This window comes from Balaenoptera borealis (genome assembly GCF_965194805.1).
Source record: "Balaenoptera borealis genome assembly, chromosome: 19".
Classification (NCBI taxonomy): domain Eukaryota; kingdom Metazoa; phylum Chordata; class Mammalia; order Artiodactyla; family Balaenopteridae; genus Balaenoptera; species Balaenoptera borealis.
Genome location: NC_138878.1, coordinates 60,762,873 through 60,781,476, shown reverse-complemented (window position 1 = coordinate 60,781,476; position 18,604 = coordinate 60,762,873). Strand labels below are relative to the sequence as shown.

General features: G+C 44.5%; 1 protein-coding gene across 1 annotated transcript; it reads right to left on the bottom strand.

Moving 5' to 3' along the window:
• Positions 1-382: 382 nt before the first annotated feature.
• On the bottom strand, positions 383-9,650 carry C5AR2 (complement C5a receptor 2). Its single transcript, XM_082368505.1, has 2 exons — positions 9,229-9,650; positions 383-4,284 (listed from the first exon to the last, which is right to left on the bottom strand). Exon 2 carries the CDS (start codon positions 4,267-4,269, stop codon positions 3,256-3,258), a length of 1,014 nt encoding a protein of 337 aa, XP_082224631.1. The 5' UTR covers positions 4,270-4,284; positions 9,229-9,650; the 3' UTR covers positions 383-3,255.
• Between the last annotated feature and the right edge of the window lie 8,954 nt (positions 9,651-18,604).

Below are 18,604 nucleotides of genomic sequence, written 5' to 3'. Positions count from 1 at the left end.
GCCCAGACACTATTAAAACAGTCCCGTTATTTACTTATTATGATTCATAATTATTAGTACATAATTCTATCAATGTATAATTCACGCTATCAACTCACTAATGAATAATACAACTCAACTTCCCAGCTTTCTGTCTTGAAGGTCCTATGTTTTCCAGCGACAACCATAGGGATTAGATAGTCGTTAAATGTTTGTTGAATGAATGACTAAATGAACGAGAAAAGTCAGTCCTCTTTAGTCCTAGATGGGCCAGTCATTGCAGCACTGAGCCTCAGTTTCCCTATTTATAACACGAGTATAATACCTACTTTTCAAGATCGTTGGGAAAAATAAATGCAAAAGTATACATAAGGTACATAAACTTTTTTCACTACTGTACATATAGGCGCTTCATAAATGTTAGATCTTTCTTTTTTTTTTTTTTTTTTTTATATCCTTCCTGTCATTCTCCTCTTACCTTTGGATAACTTTGCAGTTAAGGAGGTACAACCTTCATTTCTGGAATCAGTTCTAGGCACTGAGGATACAGAAATGGACAAAACAAAGGAGCTCATATTTGGTGGGGGAGACAGACACATAGATTAAAATACATAGACTGTCAAGCAGAACTGCATCCTCTACGGAGAAAAACAAAGCAGGGAAGGGGCAAGGAGTGATGCTCGTTGGCCCAGTGACAGTCAGAGAAGACATCTCCCAGAAAGTAGCATTTGAGCAGAGAGCTGAAAATAGTGGGGCTGCAAGCCATGGGGATCCCTGGGCAGGCACCTTCTAGGTAGAGGAAGCCCCAGAGGCAAAGACTGAGATTACCACAAACTTGGAGGGTTCAAGGGCCAGCAAGCAGGTTTGTGTGACTGGATGAAGCATAGGGGAATAGTAGGGAGAGAGGAAGAGGTTAGATCGTACACACCAAAGTGAGGACTTTGGCTTCCAATCTGAGTGAGATGGGCTCCTTGGGCAGAGTTCCATGTGACTTAGATTGTAACAGAATCCTCTGGCTCCCATGTGAGGAACAGACTATAGGGAATCAAGATGAGAAAAGGGGACCAGAGAGGAAGCTACTGCAATAGGTGGCTGGACCAGGATGATGGCAGAGAAGATGGATATTTTAAGATAGAATCTGCAGGATTGGCTGCCAGATTGGCCATGGAATGTGAGAGAGAGACGGCAGGGAAGACCCCAAAGTTCTTGGCCTGAGCTCCTGGAAATACGGAGTTGCCATCAACTGAGATGGGGAAGATGCAGGAGGATGGCTGAGAGAGAAAATCCAGAGTTCCATTTTGAGCATATTGAGTTATTTATTGTTCATTGAGTTGGGATGTCAAGTGGAAAGTTGCATGTAACTATCAAACCCTTGGGAAACAGTTTGAACATAGGTCAATTCTTGCGTCATTATCAAAAAAAGAAGAGGAAGAAATTGACTAACATCTGCTTAAAATGTACAAAAGAGAACTACAGTTTTTTTTAAAAAAAGGAAAATGGGAGGAAGTAAACAACAAATATGAAATCAGGAAGAAAATCACAAACTACCGACACTAAGATTGAGCAGCAAACTTGAAACTAGTTCTTGGAAAAACTATTAAGACCTGGTTCTTCGAAAACCTAAGGAACTCGATATATCCATGCTAACAATAAACAAAAACAAAGCAACAAACTTGAGAACAAAACGGGGAAGTTACAACAAACAAAAAGCAGGATTTTTCTTTTTTTAATAAATTTATTTATTTATTTTGGCTGTGTTGGGTCTTCGTTGCTGTGCGCGGGCTTTTCTCTAGTTGGGACGAGTGGGGGCTACTCTTCACCGTGGTGCACGGGCTTCTCATTGCGGTGGCTTCTCTTGTTGCAGAGCATGGGCCCTAGGCACATGGGCTTCAGTAGCTGTGGCACGCGGGCTCAGTAGTTATGGCTTGTGGGCTCTAGAGCACAGGCTCAGTAGTTGCGGTGCACAGGCTTAGGTGCTCTGCAGCATGTGGGATCTTCCCGGACCAGGGCTCGAACCCATGTCTCCTGCACTGGCAGGTGGATTCTTAACCACTGTGCCACCGGGGAAGCCCACAGGATTATTTTGAATGATTAAGGGACTTCCATGGAAAATTCCACAGAAATACATCTGAAAGCTTTCATGAAATTGATTCTTCTTAACAAAAAATAAGGCTGATGCAATAAGAAAGGAAAATAAATTCCAAAAAACAGAAAAGACTCTTTGTAAATGTATCAAAGAAGAACTCTCCTAAATGGCACCTGGCCCTAATGGATTAACAGCAGGATTTCTCCCAACTTTTCATGAAGTTATATAAATTGTCACAGGACATAATTCATTCTACAAGGCAGTCTTGGTCTTAATAATCCACGTGTGAGAGTTCTGAATAAAATATCAAAAAATAAAATGTGTCTTGTTGAGGACCTACTAAGTGTCCCTGTATCAGATAAAGAAAAAAAAAGATAGCAAGAAAGAGATCCCCCCCACAAAAAAATAAAAATTAAAAAATTAAAATGGGCAGAAAAAAAAGAAAGAAAGAAAGAGATCTCCACCAGTGGGAAGCTCACAATCTAGTTGGAAAAAAACAGGGTATAGACAAATATAGTTTGTCTCTTTTTAAGGCTTGGGATGGGTGGAGGAGAGACAGAAATTAAATTGGCCCAGATGTTGTCCTTAGGAAATTTACAGTTTAGCTGGGAATTTTTGGTCCAGAAACTTGGACAACTGAACACTACTTCCTCCCTGGGAGGGGGATGAATCAGGGAGAGCTTCCTGGAGGAAGTATTATTTGAACAAGGCATTGAAGGAAAATTTTGGTGATCAAGAGCATGGGCACTGGAGTCAAGTAAACATGGGGTCAAACCTCAACTCTATAACTTCCTTGCGTGTGATCTTGGGCAAATGACCTCTGCTCCCTGGGCCTCAGCTTATGAAAAGAAGCATCTCCCCCTGCCTGCCTGGGTTGTTGTAAGAATTACCTTAAAGGAGAAACTATGTGTAAAGTGCTATCCTGGAGTAATGACTCTACGTGAAGGTGTCACTGCTATGTGATTTAAAAGATCTGAGCAGGTGAGATTCTAGAGCAGCCCTGTCCAATAGAACTTCCTGCAATGATGGAAATGTCCTATATCTGCACTGCACATGGCAGGGGGCATAATGAATGTTTGTTGAATGAATCAAGGAATAAATGACAATATCATTAAGCCCCTGGATCCAGCTATGCCTGAAGCCAGTCTTGTAAAGTGGGATAGGAGGATACAAACCAATTTCCCTCTAGCTTACACTTCCATCTCTGAGACCAGGTCTTGGCCAGTGGATTTCTTGCTGACCACACTTTCATCATTGCTCTGTGACTCCTTCAGGGCCCAGCGACATGAAGCTGCCAGAGACTGTCGGAGTTGAGACCGCCCGAAATACAGGAAAAGCATGGGATTGAGACAGCTGTGAGCAAGGGCCAGGCCCACGACCAAGGGTTCAGCCCGCAGGGCCCGGGCCAAGAGCACGGAGTGTGGGGCAGCCAAGGTGAGTACCAGCCCCAGCGTGTGGTAGGGGGACCAGCAGACAAAAAACCCTACCACAACGGCCATGCCCAGTGGCCAGCGGTGTCGGGTAGCACGGCACAGGAGGGCACCATGGCAGCTGGCCACGACCACCAGCGGCCCCAGGAAGCCGAAAATAAACCGGGTGGCGGTCACTGAGTTCTCGGCCACGGTCGAGCCACCATAGTCCACCACGCACTCCAGCCGGTGTGGGAAATGCTCCTGACGCAGCCGGCGGTAGATGGCTGAGGGCACGGTGAGCAGCAAGGCCAGCGTCCAGGACGCCCCACAGGCTACCTGCACCCTGCATGCCCTCCCAGCTGCACCCCACCAGGTGGGCCCGAAGGCCAGCAGGCAGAGGTCAGCGCTTAGAGTGGCCAGGAGGAGGACGCTGGCGTACATGGACAGCAGGATGATGGCGGGCAGGGCCCGGCAGCCCACGGCCCCATACAGCCAACGGCCCCCGTGGGCGACGGACACCGCTAGGATGGGGAGAGACAAACAGCAGAGTAGGTCCGCCACGGCCAGGTGGAGGAACCAGGTGGCACCGACCCTCCGGCGGGCCTCTTTCCAGGTCACCCAGGCCACCATGGCATTGCCTGGCAACCCCACCAGGAAGACGGCGGCATACAGCAGGAGTGGGGCCACGTGGAGGGGGTCAATGGGGACGCAGGTGCCACCAACACAGTCCACAGGGAGATCTGGAATCTCGCCGTAATCCCCATACTCATAGCCAAGAGAAGAGTTCTCCATCCAAGCCCCAGACACCTGGACGGGCGAGAAACGGCATGAAACCTCAGAGATAAAAACTCTCAGGCCCTTGGAATCCTACATGCTAGGATCCTAGCATCTCGATCCTGGATCCTAGATCCTTGGAATTCCAAGGTGCTAATGGGCTGGGACTTGGGCTGGGGTCCCAGCGCATTAGCATCTTGGAAACCAGAATAGAACAACGTTAGAACTCCAGCGCATAAGAATCTTGGAATTCTAAAATATTCCGGTGTTAGAACCCCAACTTCTTAGCATCCTGGAATTCTAGAATATTACAGTGTTAGAAAGCCAGCTGATCAGCTTCCTGGAATTCTAGAATATTACAGTGTTAGAAACCCAGCTAATCAGCTTCCTGGAATTCTAGAATATTAGTGTTAGAACCCCAGCTTATTAGCATCTTGGAATTCTAGAATATCAGCTTACTAGCATCTTGGAATTCTAAAATATTACAATGTTCCATATCTACTGTCCAGTACAGTAACTGCCAGCCACATGTGGCTACCGAGTATTTGAAATGGCAGCCAGTGTGACTGAGAAACTAAATTTTCGATCTTATTTAATTTTAATTGATTTAAATAGCTACACGTGGCTAGTGGCTACCTTATTGGACAGTGAAGTTCTAGAGCATCAAAATGTTAGAACACTAGCCCGTTAGTAACCTGGAATTCTAGAATCTAAACTATTGGAATCTGAATATCCATCAAGATGGGAAAAGGTTAATATGTCTTCCTCATTTGGACTTTCGAATCTTGGAACAACAACAAAAATGTACCTCTGAAGCAATTTTGTCATCTTTGGTTTTTTTAATGTAAACTAGATCATAGTAAAACATGCAGATGGCAAAGTGTACACATCATGCAGGTACACCCACTGAGTTTCACCCCAACACATCTGTGTCACTGGCACCCAGAGGGGGGAACAGAACATTTCTAGAATCCTACTAGAGCAGTTTTTAAAAGTAATGACAGCGTTAGGAAAACAAGAGGAATAAAATTTTGAATTCTCTATAATTCATTCATTCATTCATCCAGCCATCCTTCCAGCACAGTTGCTGTTCCAGGCACTAGAAGCACAGCGGGGGCCAAGACAAACAAAAACCTCTCTCCCTTTGGAGCTGACATCCTGGTGGGAGGAGTCAGACAGTCCAGGAATAAATAAGCAAAATACACAGTATTTTAGAAGGTGATCAGTGCTACGACAAAAAAAAAAAAACAGTCACACAGGGAATTTTTAATTCCCTATGTTGGAATTTTAAATGAGGGGTCAGGGAGGGCCTCTCTGAGAAGGTGATATTTGAGCAAAGCCATAAAGGAGGTGAGGGAGGGAGCTGTGTGGGGATCTGGGGGAAGAGAGTTCCAGGCAGAGGGAACAGCCAGTGCAGAAGCCCTGAGGTGGGCACATGATGGTCATGTTCAAGGAAGAGCAAGGGCACCAGTGTGGAGTAGATGGGAGGTAAAAACAGAGAGATATCAGCGGCCACATAGGTATTGTAAGTTCTTTATCTTTTATTCTGCGTGAAATGGGAGCCATGGGAGGGTGCTGAGGAATGATAATCATAACTATTATTACTGTTATTATTATTATTATTATTAATATTATTGTTATTACTATAAGCCACCATCTATTGAGACTTTGTGTTATGTGCCAGGCCTTGCTCCAAGCCCCTTTAAATGTTATATCATTTAGTCCTTATTACAAGCCTCTAATTTTCATACCATTGTTATACCCATTCTGCAGATTAGAAAACTGAGGCACAGAGAAATTAAGGAACTTACTGAGGATGACTCAGCTAAGCAAGTAACAGACCTGAGTTTCAAGCTGTGTTAGTCCCACTCTGGAACTCTGGGCCCTAGAACATCATCATCCAAAAATCTGAGGTTCGGGAGAGTCGGAAGGCAGGACAGCCAGTGACCCTAAGCAGAACTGGGCTCTGTGACTCTGGGTGAGCAGTTTCGGTTGGCTTTCTCTCTCTGGGTTTCCTCATCTGAGAAGTGAGTCACGGAGGTGAGCCTACCTCACCAGTTTGGGGAGGCCTTGAAGAGTTAATATGTATAAAGCATGTAGCACAGAGTAAGGACTTGGTAGATGGTAGACCGGTCCCCGTGATGTCCCCATGATGTCATAGTAACCTGACCCTGCAGCTCTCTGCTGATTCTTTGTGGCCGACTGGCGCTGCCCAGAGCACCAGCTGGAGTTGATACAACAGGAAGGGCAGAGAGGAAGTTGGGGCACTCCTCCCTGCCAAGCAGATGCTAAGGGGCCAAGTCATTGTGTGTGTGTGTGTGTGTGTGTGTGTGTGTGTGTGTGTGTGTGTTTGGAATTTGGCACTCCGCTTTCATATTATTTTCATCACTAGAGTGAAACGTGTGCAGGTTTTAAAAATTCAAACCCTCATCAACTGTGTGGCCTTGGGCAAGCCACTGAACCTCTCTGTGCCTCAGCTTCCTCATTTGCAAAATGAGAATAATATACTCACCTTGGAGGGTGCTACGAGAATTCAAGTTAATAGGCGTGAAGAGCTGAGCACCGCGCCCAGTCCGCCCAGTCCGTTGTGAGCATTGGACCGTGTGTTAGCCACTGGTACAGAGATACACACACACCCTCTCCCCCCACCCTGAGACCCCGCCCTTTCCAGCTCATTCCGGTTCAGATCTGAGTTTTCTGTGTGTAAGCACCTCAGTCGGTCTATGGTATTTCCCTTTTAATACATTATACAGAAATGGGAAAGTTCAACACCCCCTGTGCCGTCTCTTAATCTTTTCAATTTAATGTCTTAGATCTGTTTCCCCATCCGGGCACACCCACTCCTTTCTTCACAATAACTTCAAAATCAATCCACGGGCTGGGCGTTTTGTGCTTATTAACTAGCCTCAGACTAAAGGACATTTAAGGATCATCATGGGTATCATTATTCTCTTCTTATTATTTTATACACCAAATAAATTATATTTCTATATGTACGTCTATAGATAAAACAATTACCATTATTATGATTTTATAAGCATTCAGGTAATAGATGACATTTATCAAGCTTCTATCATGTACCAGGCATTCCCCTTAGAACAACCCTATAAGGTAAGTACAATTATTATGCTCATTTTCCAGAGTGTCAGCTGTTCCCTGCTTTGGGCTCTGCTGTATCCCTGACACCTGGAGTAGCATGTGGCACACAGCAGGTGCTTAGCTGATATTTATTAGTTGAGTAAAAGAATGAAGAGGGAGAATCTGAAAAGAATATATATATATGTATGTATAACTGACTCACTTTGCTGTACACTTGAAACTAAAACGACATTGTAAGTTAACTATACTTCAACAGAAAAAAGAAGGAAAGGGAGGGAGGGAGGGAGGGAGGGAGGAAGGAAGAAAGGAAGAAAAGAAAAGTTAGTTTTGCCTTTAATGGAAGAAGCTGAAAAATGCCATCATTTTATTTTTATTTTTAACGCAGTATGTAATGATGTATGTATTAACATGAAAATACATGCACGAAATACTATTTTGTGAGAAAAGTACGTAACTAAACTTCTAATATTTTTAAACAATGCATTTGTTTTACAGCCAGAAAATCAACAATAAAGATACTGTCATTAAAAATACAAACAAAGGGCTTCCTTGGTGGCGCAGTGGTTGAGAATCTGCCTGCCAATGCAGGGGACACAGGTTCGGGCCCTGGTCTGGGAGGATCCCACGTGCCGCGGAGCGGCTGGGCCCGTGAGCCACAACTACTAAGCCTGCGCGTCTGGAGCCTGTGCTCCGCAACAAGACAGGCCGCGATAGTGAGGGGCCCGCGCCCCACGATGAAGAGTGGCCCCCGCTCGCCGCAACTGGAGAAAGCCCTCACGCAGAAACGAAGACCCAACACAGCCATAAATAAATAAATAAACAAATACTTAAAAAAAAAATGTGTTAAATGTTTAAAAACAAACAAACAAAAAGAATGAAGAGGGAAACTGAGGCACAGAGAAGCAGAGGGGTCACTTCAGTTCCTTGCGATCACAAGGGCCCTTGTGCATGCTCTTAGCACACATGTGTTTGTGTATCAGCCAGTCTGGCTGGAAATTCTGCCCTGGGAAACCGTGGGGAGCATCTACTAAAGCCAGACATATGATAACTTTCCCCTTCCCAGAGAAGCATGCATATGCTCACCAAAAGACATGTACCAGAATGTTCCCAGTGGCCCAAGATGGGACACCATCCAAATATTCACTCACAGGAGAATGAATAAACATATCGTGGAATATTCTAAACAGTGAGAATGAACAAACCACATGCGAGAATGTGGATGGACTTCATAAATATGGTGTTGAGGACAGAAAGGTAAACGCACAGGAGAATTTACTGAATGATCCCTTTCTCCTCAAGTTCAAAAATGGGCAAAAGAATTCTATGGGGATGGGGAGTGAGGGCAGGCGGAGGGAACTCTGGGGCTGGGCTCGGGCTATTTCTTAACCCGGATGCTGGTTCCCTGGGTGTCCTCAGCTTGTGGAGATACGCAGAACTGCTCAAGCCTCATGTGCGTACTTTTCTGTGTGTGTGTTCTATGTGAAAATAAAGTTAAAGGATCTTTCTCAAGAAGGGGAATCGCTGAGTCAAAGGGCTTGTTTGGTGGATTCCCCAGAAGCTGCAGGTTTGGGAAGGGCTGTTTTCCTACACACCTGAGTGTGGCCGTGGACGGGACCATTTGACAAAGGCTTTTTCTGTTAGACTGCCCAAGTAGATTCCAAGAGTCTGGGATTCTGATGTGGATTCCAGTGCAATGGCAATAAGATTCCACTCCTGAAATTCTAGTTCTGATTCCCAGATTCTGAAAATAATGAGTCTAAAAGGCCAGGATTAAAAAATGAATAAATGAAAAAAATTTTAAATAAAAATAAAAGGCCAGGATTGGGAAATGCCCCCTACACACACCATCATTCCCTCCCTCCTTCCCTCCATCCTTACCGTCTCTTGAGGAATGGTCCCCAGTTTAGCCAAACACCACTTGGGAGCACGATCCAGGCCCACAGCAGGACCTGGGAAGTCTGAAGTCTCTCCCCCGAGTCTGGCAGTTAGCGGATTCCTGCAAGCTGGTCCCGTTTGCCAGGGCTCCTAGGGGGACTCCGTGGGGCACTGTCACCTCACAGGTCCCAGCCAATGCTCTTAAGCAGCGAAAAACAGGAATGGCCTTTTCCTACTCCCAGGGTGTGTTTGTCCTGGATTCTTCCCATGACTCACACATCCCAAAATTACTGGGCAGCAGGCGAGACTGGAGAGGGCTCGGGTGGGTGGAGGGTTGACCCAGTGTCAACAACAACAATCTCAATATCACCAGCTTCCTGGAAGCCAGATCTACATGTGGTGTGACCTTCAAGGCCTGGGGGTCTTGGCCTAGACTCACTGTCCCTGCAGGGCCCTCTGAGGTCTTCCTCACCAAGTCCCCACTGTCTGCTACCCGCATCCCCGCCCCAGACTCCAACTGTGCACCCAGCCCCTCCCTTCTGCCCTCTGCAGAGCCTTGAAGACAGATCAGTATTCCTCCCACCTCACATGTTCTGAGGGAGACAGCTCAGGGTCACAGCCTCCACCAAAAGGCCAGGGGTGCCCAGCACAGGGCCTAAGGCTTCAGAGGCAGACAAAACACAAACAAGTCCTATCCGCTCTGTGGAGCCTCTGTTTTCCCTCTTTAAAATGGGAAGATTTGGGGAATTCCCTGGTGGTCCAGTGGTTAGGACTCTGCGCTTTCACTGCCGAGGGTGTGGGTTCGATCCCGGGTCAGGGAACTAAGATCCTGCAAGCCGCGCGGTGTGGCCAAACATTTTAAAAATAATAATAATAAATAAAAAAAATAAATAATAAATAAAATGTGAAGATTTTGAGCATAGTGGTTCCTAACCTCCTTCCGAGCATAGCGCGGAGGCTGAGAACATGGATTTGAGAGCCACAGAGATAAGATACATATTCCAGGTTTCCCACTGATGAGTTTCTGGGCCTCAACCCTTCTGAGCCTCAACTTCCTCATCTGTGAAATGGACGTTTTAGCTACAGGCATTAAATGGGTAAAGAGATTTAAAATACACACAACAGGGCTTCCCTGGTGGTGCAGTGGTTAAGAATCCGCCTGCCAATGCAGGGGACACGGGTTCGAGCCCTGGTCCGGGAAGATCCCACATGCCGCAGAGCAACTAAGCCCGTGCGCCACAACTACTGAGCCCACGTGCCACAACTACTGAAGCCCACTCGCCTAGAGCCCGTGCTCCACAACTAGAGAAGCCACCGCAATGAGAAGCCCGCGCACCGCAACGAAGAGTAGCTCCCGCTCGCCGCAACTAGAGAAAGCCCACGTGCAGCAACGAAGACCCAACACAGCCAAAAATAAAAATAAATAAAATAAAATAAATTTTTAAAAAAGAAAGAAAATCACCTTTAAAAATAATAATAATAAAATAAAATACACACAACAGCGCCTGGCACACAGGAGATGCTGTGTACATGTTTGTTAAATTAGCAGTAATAAAAAGCATATGCAAAAAAAAAAAAAAAGCATATGCTATCAATTTTTTAAACTTACATTTTAGGAAGACAGACTTAGCAAGAGGAAGTGGCCCTTATTTATTCCAACTTTGGAACCCTTTATTCAGCGGTTTTCGGTGTTTCTGCCACTGTGTGTGTGTGCTTTAGAGGTTGAGGGGGCACATTTATACATTTCTTTTTTTTTTTTTAATTTTATTTATTTATTTATTTTTGGCTTCCTTGGGTCTTCGTTGCTGCGCGTGGGCTTTTCTCTAGTCGCGGTGAGCGGGAGCTACTCTTTGTTGTGGTGTGCGGGCTTCTCATTGCGGTGGCTTCTCTTGTTGTGGAGCACGGGCTCTAGGTGCGCAGGCTTCAGTAGTTGTGGCTCACGGGCCCTAGAGCGCAGGCTCAGTAGTTGTGGCACACGGGCTTAGTTGCTCCGCGACGTGGGGGATCTTCCCGGACCAAGGCTCGAACCCGCGTCCCCTGCATTGGCAGGCGTATTCTTAACCACTGCACCACGAGGGAAGCCCTATTTATACATTTCTTTTGTTGTTGTTTGGAGAATAAACTCATGTTGGTAAAGGAAGTTATTTTTCTGTCAAGACACTAGAACTCGCAGCGTGAGCTGGGGTGTCTCTGCGTGACCCAGTCTTGGCCGAGACTGGCCCCAGACCACCCCCTTCCACCATGTTCTGGGGGGGGCCTCCTCATCCCCACATCCCACCAGCCCCAGGCCCCTGTGGGAACCCACCCTGGTCAGAAAGAGAAACTAACATGGAACAAGCATTGTGGGGGCGGGGTGGTGTCCAGTGAGGCACTGTCTTTTATCGGCTCAAACTTTCTCTCATCTTTCTGATCTGGACCATTTTTAAAGTCTTTATAGAATTTGTTTCAATATTGCTTCTGTTTTATGTTTTGGTTTTTTGGCCGCAAGGCATGTGGAATCTTAGCTCCCTGTCCAGGGATCGAACCTGCACCCCCTGCATTGGAAGGCAAAGTCTTAACCACTGGACTGCCAGGGAAGTCCCAGACCTTCTCTGATCTTGAGTTTACAGGGGTGTGTTTCTCAGATCACTTGATCTTTTTTTTTTTTTTTTTATAAATTCATTTATTTATTTATTTATTTTTGGGTGTGTTGGGTCTTCGTTTCTGTGCGAGGGCTTTCTCTAGTTGCGGCAAGCGGGGGCCACTCTTCATCGCGGTGCGCGGGCCTCTCACTGTCGCGGCCTCTCTTGTTGTGGAGCACAGGCTCCAGACGCGCAGGCTCAGTAGTTGTGGCTCACGGGCCCAGTTGCTCCGCGGCATGTGGGATCTTCCAGACCAGGGCTCGAACCCATGTCCCCTGCATTGGCAGGCAGATTCTCAACCACTGCGCCACCAGGGAAGCCTAGATCACTTGATCTTAAACTCCTCGGTCACTGAGTCTCGGGCATACGTTTCTCAGATTCTGGGAAGCTAAGGCTTTCTGGTGTCTCTGGAGCTGGGGGATCTTACCTGGGGATCTGGGGGATGCTGTGAACGGGGACAGGGACACAGCTGTTATGAAAAGTGAGGGGCTTTTGGGGGAGTGGGATTCGTTTTACAGATACCCTGCGAGATTCTGAGTACCAGCCCCTCAACAGTGGAGAAACTTACAATGAGGACATCCTTAGAAGGTTATTAAATTGACCCATATGAAATTGCCAGTTTTGTGAGTCAAAAGAGGTTGCAGTCTGGCAAATCGTGGCAACAGAAAGCAGATTAATGATGACCAGGGCCTGAGGGGAAGGGAGGACGTGAATGGAAAGTAACTGCTTGATAGGAATGGGGTCTTTATTTTGGGGTGGTGAAAATGTTCTGGAACTAGTTACATAGTGGTGACAATTGCACAACATTGTGGATATACTAAATGCTACTAATGGTGAGTTTTATGTTATGTGTATCTTACAAGCTTTTTTAAGTAATAAATAAACTGTTATACCCCCTCACCCTAAAATAGGATGAAGTCTGGTAATTTCATGGAGTGCAGCCTAATGGAATTCTAGAAGCCCAAGAGAGTGAGTGGCCAAGATGGGGAAACCAGTCTCTTTGGAAAAATACATATTGTTACGTGATATCTGATGCATAGAAAAGAGTGCCTGTAACTTGTGTAAAGTACAAAGTACAACAAATTAGCATCTGTAAAATCACCATCCATCTTAGAATCTTTGAATATCTAGATCAAGGGTAAACTTTTTCAGTGAGAGAACTGAGAGTAAATGTTTTAGTTTTTGCTGGTCAAGAGGTCATTCATCTCTCTGGTAGAATGAAAGTGGCCACAGATTGAATGGCATGGCTGTGTTCCAATAAAACTTTATTCACAAAAACAAGCAGTGGGCTGGATTTGGCCCACAGGCTGGAGTTTGCTAACGCCTGATCTAGTTCAAAGACTCTGAAGGCTGAATTGCTGGCATCGCAGACTTTCAGAAAGTTGGAATCATAGGTGATTTGACCCAAGGGATCCTACAACATTAGCCACAGACTATTTGAATCACAGGATTCTAGAATGTCACACCAGAATCTTCAAGTGTTAGAAGTATAAAACTCCAGCTGTTAGATGTTACAATTTTGTAGATGATCTGAACATTAATCAAGATATTCTAGCCCTGAGCTGTCCAATATGGTAGCCACTGGCCACATGAGGCTACTGAGCATTTAGAATGAGCCGGATTGCTCATGCAGCTCAATATTGAAAAAACAAACAACCCAATCAAAAAATGGGCAGAAGACTTAAGTAGACATTTCTCCAAAGAAGACATACAGACGGCCAAGAAGCACATGAAAAGCTGCTCAACATCACTAATTATTAAAGAAATGCAAATCAAAACTACAATGAGGGCTTCCCTAGTGGCGCAGTGGTTAAGAATCCGCCTGCCAATGCAGGGGACACAGGTTCGAGCCCTGGTCTGATTCCACACGCCGCGGAGCAACTAAGCCCGTGCGCCACAACTACTGAAGCCCACGTGCCACAACTACTGAGCCTGTGCTCTAGAGCCCGCGAGCCACAACTACTGAGCCCACGTGCCACAACTACTGAAGCCCGCGCTCCTAGGGCCCGTGCTCCGCAACAAGAAAAGCCACCGCAATGAGAAGCCCACGCACCACAACAAAGAGTAGCCCCTGCTCACCACAACCAGAGAAAGCCCGCGTGCAGCAACTAAGACCCAAAGCAGCCAAAAATAAATAAATTAAAAAATAAAAAAAAACTACAATGAGGTATCACCTCACACCAGTTAGAATGGGCATCATCAGAAAATCTACAAGCAACAAATGCTAGAGAGGGTGTGGAGAAAAGGGAACCCTCTTGCACTGTTGGTGGGAATGTAAATTGATACAGCCACTATGGAGAACAGTATGGAGGTTCTTTAAAAAACTAAAAATAGAATTACCACATGACCCAGCAATCCCACTACTGGGCATATACCCAGAGAAAAAGACACATGCACCCCAATGTTCATTGCAGCACTATTTACACTAGCCAGGTCATGGAAGCAACCTAAATGCCCATCGACTGACGAATGGATAAAGAAGATGTGGTACATATATACAATGGAATATTACTCAACCATAAAAAGGAAAGAAATTGGGTCATTTGTAGAGACGTGGATGGATCTAGAGACTGTCACACAGAGTGAAGTAATTCAGAAAGAGAAAAACAAATATCGTATATTAACGCATATATGTGGAACCTAGAAAAATGGTACAGATGAACTGGTTTGCAGGGCAGAAATAGAGACACAGATGTAGAGAACAAATGTAAGGACACCAAGGAGGGAAAGTGACCGGGGGGGGGGATTGGGATGAATTGGGAGATTGGGATTGACATGTATACACTAATATGTATAAAATGGATAACTAATAAGAACCTGCTGTATAAAAAAATAAATAAAATAAAATTCAAAAAACAAAAAAGATAACCGGACACAGGAAGAAAAATGTTAAGTTGAAACCAGAGATGAAAATAAACAAGAAAACCAAACAACTGTGTGAAAACAGAAATAGTGCAAAGAGGTAAAGAAAAAAGATTTATTATAATTAATAAATTATAATTAGAGAGTTAAAAGAATATATTGCATAAGAACCAGAAAAAAAAATGAGCTGGATCTAAGATGAAAGATGCTGTGATACACACCAAATTTCGAAGACTTGGCATGAAAAAAAAAGAATGCAAAATCTCTCAATAACATTTTATACCAATCACATATTGAAATGACAGTGCTTGAAATATCTTTGGTTCAATAAAATATAGCACCAAAATTCATTTTAACCTGATTCTTTTTGTTTCTCTTTGCTTGTCTCTTGCTTGTCTGCTGAAAAATGTAAAATCATGCGTGTGGTTTGCATTATATTCCTATCAGACAACAAGAATTTGGAGTAATACCGTCCTGGAGGTTGGAGATGGGGTGCTTGGGAAGGTCACATGGCACAGATGCAGGGCGGGAGTCTCTGACCCCCCAGGCCTTGGGGAGCCAGATCTGAGCAACGGGTGGGGCCGTGACAGGGGACTTAGGGGGGTGGGAGTGGAGGTAGGAACACTGCCAACTCAGCCAAACCCATCATTCCCTTCCTTTCCCCACTTCCTCTTTAGAACTTGTTGACTTAGCAGATTTCCCAGGCTCCAGATTTCACAATCGCCTGGCCCTTCAACCCACTTCCCTCCTGGGCAGCACTGATCAACACCAGGCTGAGGATGCCTTGAAGAAGACACCTGGATCCCACATGTTGGCCTCCAAGTGTTTCTAGAAGACCGCTGTGGGGTCCAGCTTCTGGGAAGCATCTCCTTTCCAAATCAGCGTGAAGGAAAGACCCCACTGCCTGCAGCCCACTGCCCAAACCAGGAAAGCCAGAGGATGGCCAGGAACAGAGATGGAGCATAGGGGTGGGAAGTCAGGGAGGACTTCCTGGAGGAGGCTGCACCCTAAAGGAAGGTAGAATAGCGATAGGGGTGGTCTTTTAAAAACAGACCAAGCAGCTGGGAGACCAGGCAGGAGAAGGAGCAGGGATCCAAGTGGGAGAGGATGGAGGGCTTGGACCATGAAAGGCATGGGGTGGGAAGAGGGTGGCGTCCAGCATGGGTCCCAAGTGCAGGCTTGGGTGACTATATGGACGGTAGGGCACCCCCTGGGTTGGGGAATGCAAAGGGAGGGGGAGGTTTGGGAGAAGATGCTGAGATCATTTTGGGCAAAGTAGGTACGGAGGCCACACCCTGAAGAGAGAGAGAGAACTGTGAAGGTATTGGATGAAGTCACAAAAGTAGGAAGCCTGTTCAAGAGACCTCTAGAAAGCCAACATTTCAGGGCAGAGGAAGAAAGTCTGCAGAGGAGGCAGGGAAGGATCACACTGAGAGAGAGGATACCCAGCCGGCCTGGAACCAGCCAGGGAGGAGGCCCAAGCAGCTGGGAGGAGGGTGGAAGGAGGGCTGTGGGCTGACCAGGTAGAAGGGACATTCAAGATCGCCAGCATCTTTACAGCGGGTATCAGACCTGAAGGTAGCTGGGGCTCAGGTCTTCCCCCAACAATCTTGCTGCTAGAGGGTCTGCGCAGGTACCAACATTTACTATCAAAAACCACACACAACCTCTTCTGGAAGTCCTGCAGAGCACCTGTCACTCTAGGTGCTCAGACAGCATCTTTAAATAAAAGTTGTCCCCAAGGCAGACATGAGAACACTGTAGTAGCAGGATTCACCTATGTTTCCCATCGGAATTAGGCAAAATCCCAGCCCAACGCCCCATGCTGAAGGCTGTACCCTGGACCCAGCCAGCTCTTGCAAAAAGAAGGAGGGAGTCGATATCTATGTGGTCGTCGGATTCAGGGGACACCAGCTCTGTGTGGCTCCCTGGGCACTTGTAGTGTGCCAGCCTGAATGGAGACGTGCTGTGACTGTAACACATCCAGGATTTTGAAGACAGTACCAAAAAAAAAAAAATGTAAAATGTAGCAGCCACTATGGAGAACAGTATGGAGGTTCCTTTAAAAAACTAAAAATAGGGTTACCATATGACCTGGCAATCGCACTCCTGGGCATATATCCACATAAAACTCTAATTAGAAAAGACACATGCACCCCAATGTTCATAACAGCACTATTTACAATAGCCAAGACATGGAAACCACCTAAATGTCCATTGACAGATGAATGGATGAAGAAGATGTGGTACATATATACAAAAGAATATTACTCAGCCATAAAAAAGAATGAAATGATGCCATTTGCAGCAACATGGATGGACCTAGAGATTATCATTTTAAGTGGAGTAAGTCAGAGAAAGACAAATACCATACGATATCACTCATATGTGGAATCTTAAAAAAATGATACAAATGAACTTATTTACAAAACAGAAATACAGACATAGAAAGCAAACTTATGGTTACCAGAGGAGATAGTGGGGTGAGGGGATAGATAAATTAGGAGGTTGGGATTAACATATACACACTACTATATATAAAATAGATAAACAACAAGGACCTACTGTATAGCACAGGAGGGAACTATACTCAATATCTTGTAATAACCTATAATGGAAAAGAATCTGAAAAAGAATATATGTATAACTGTATCACTTTGCTGTTCACTTGAAACTAACATAACATTGTAAATTAACTATACTTCAATTAAAAAAAGAATGTAAAAGACCTCAGTAATAATTTTTCACACTGATTACATGTCAAAATAAAAATATTTTCAATATACTGAGTTAAGAAAAATATATTATTGATTATATTATTATTTTATCAATTTATATTAGATATCTTTATATATAGTAATATATAAATATATTAATAGCACTAATATTACTATAATATATTCATACATATATACATTAATATAGTATGATATATGTTATATATTTTGTTATATTACATATTTATATATTATATAATTATAAACAAAATTATTATATAATATTATATACTACATAGATATTCATGTAACATATAATCATACAATATATAATAAATTATTATAATATAATTAATATAGCATTCATATCGTTGTTAATATAACATATAATTGCATTACATTATTAAATATATTACTATTATTTCATCCTTTTCAATTAAATTTTTAACGTGGCTAGTAAAAAGTTTTAAACTACTTACGTGGCTCACATCATATTTCTGTTGGTCTGTACAATATTTCTAGCCAATGTGGACACACACACACACACACACACACACACACACACACACACACACAAAACACTAAGCAGGAATATTTCCAAGTCAGTTATAAACAACGCAACATTTCAACATTTATTATTTTTTATTTTCATTTTTCAACTGGTGCGTACTAGTTTTTTTGAAAGTCCAAAGGTTACATGTTTTGTATGTTATATATGTATGAGTCCATTGATATAACATTCTTGAAAGGACCAAATCACAGAGATGGGGAGAGGATTCGTGGTTGCTAGGGGTTCAGGACAAGGCTGGGGAGGGTAGAAGGCAGTGCGAGTGGCTAGAAAAGGGTGTCACGAGGGATCCTGGCAGTGACGACAATGACCTGTATTCATGTCAACATCTTGGTTGTGATATTGTAATTTTGCAAGACGTGCCTATTGCAGGAAACAGGTCAAAGGTACCCAGGATCACTCCGTTTTACTACTTACAGCCCAACGGCATGAGAATTTAAATGAGGTCAAAAGAAAATGTTTAATTTTTTTTTCAGTGCAAACAAAACAGCAGTTGACGACATAAAACAGCAAATTCCCCTGGGACCCCATTCCCTGGAGGGGCCCAACCAATGTTTCCCAACCCTAGGTGTCTTCCTCACTGCTTGCTTTTTGCCATAACCATATAACAT

Excerpts from the sequence above, each read along its gene's own strand:
- C5AR2 (XM_082368505.1), bottom strand. The coding sequence starts at position 4,269 with ATGGAGAACTCTTCTCTTGGCTATGAGTATGGGGATTACGGCGAGATT.